Here is a 1,073-nt window from a genome sequence, read left to right on the forward strand (position 1 = left end):
GAGAGATAGAGAGGAAATACAGAGGAGAGATAGAGAGAGGACATAGAGAAGAGGGGAGGGACAGAAGAGGAAAGGAAGAAGGAAATATATATAGAGAGAGAGCAGGGAGAAAGGGGAGGAGATATATATAGAGAGAGGGGATAAGAAGGTCTCTATAATGGTTTCTCTCCCTACAGGTGATGAAGACGAGTTTGTGAACCCGGAGGCGCTCATACAATATATCACAGAACACGGATCCCCGGATACAGTTCACGGCTATCACTGGCACAGGCCTCCCGTCATGCGCAACACCAAATACAGCATCACAAAGACACTGTACCCCCAGACACATTATCCGGGCTTTGTATCCGGCGGCGGTTTCCTGTTCCCAGGGGCCTCTGTGAAAAGCCTGTACGCAGCCTCACAGCTCCTCCCTGTTTTCCCATTGGACGATGTATATTTTGGGTTCCTTGTCCTGGCAGCCAATCTGACCTACCATCACGACGCGCGCTTTTACGTGAAAGGATTAAAGTACGACGTGTGTAAGTACAAGGAGGCTCTGGTGGTCCACGGTATTGATTCGGAGATCATGGTGCGGATGTGGCGGGAGGTGGAGAACAGCGAGTGCAAGAAGGACCAAACAACGCCAAGCTGACAGGAATGTGCGCGATCACGCCTCAATCCAAAAAGAATACTCCCAATCAGGGAACACACCCAGGTGACGGCACGTCGGAGCGTCCACCACCAATGTTACGTGTTTTATGTACAGGTCATTCGTGGAAAGTGGAGCGCCCGCTCTGTGATGTCATTGGGCAGCAACACACCATTAGTGATGACATCTGTTAAAGAGGAACTCCACTAAGCACAATTTGCATCTCATCTGAGTACATGAACTAGCCCCAATGTCATCTGAGGACAGGAGCTAGCCCCAATGTCATCTGAGGACAGGAGCTAGCCCCAATGTCATCTGAGGACAGGAGCTAGCCCCAATGTCATCTGAGGACAGGAGCTAGCCCCAATGTCATCTGAGGACAGGAGCTAGCCCCAATGTCATCTGAGGACAGGAGCTAGCCCCAATGTCATCTGAGGACAGG

At 51.0% G+C, this 1,073-nt stretch overlaps 1 protein-coding gene across 1 annotated transcript in view; it reads left to right on the forward strand.

Annotated features, from left to right (window-relative positions):
• Window positions 1-634, forward strand: part of LOC108803624 (N-acetyllactosaminide beta-1,3-N-acetylglucosaminyltransferase 4-like) — a 5,580-nt gene extending 4,946 nt beyond the window's left edge. Inside the window, exon 2 of the mRNA XM_018575451.1 lies at window positions 177-634. Coding sequence (XP_018430953.1) covers window positions 177-634 — 458 coding nt within the window. The remainder of the gene's footprint in view (window positions 1-176) is intronic.
• Window positions 635-1,073: the final 439 nt, after the last annotated feature.

Source organism: Nanorana parkeri, unplaced genomic scaffold, assembly GCF_000935625.1.
Source record: "Nanorana parkeri isolate BGI_ZX_2015 unplaced genomic scaffold, ASM93562v1 scaffold3950, whole genome shotgun sequence".
Lineage (NCBI taxonomy): Eukaryota > Metazoa > Chordata > Amphibia > Anura > Dicroglossidae > Nanorana > Nanorana parkeri.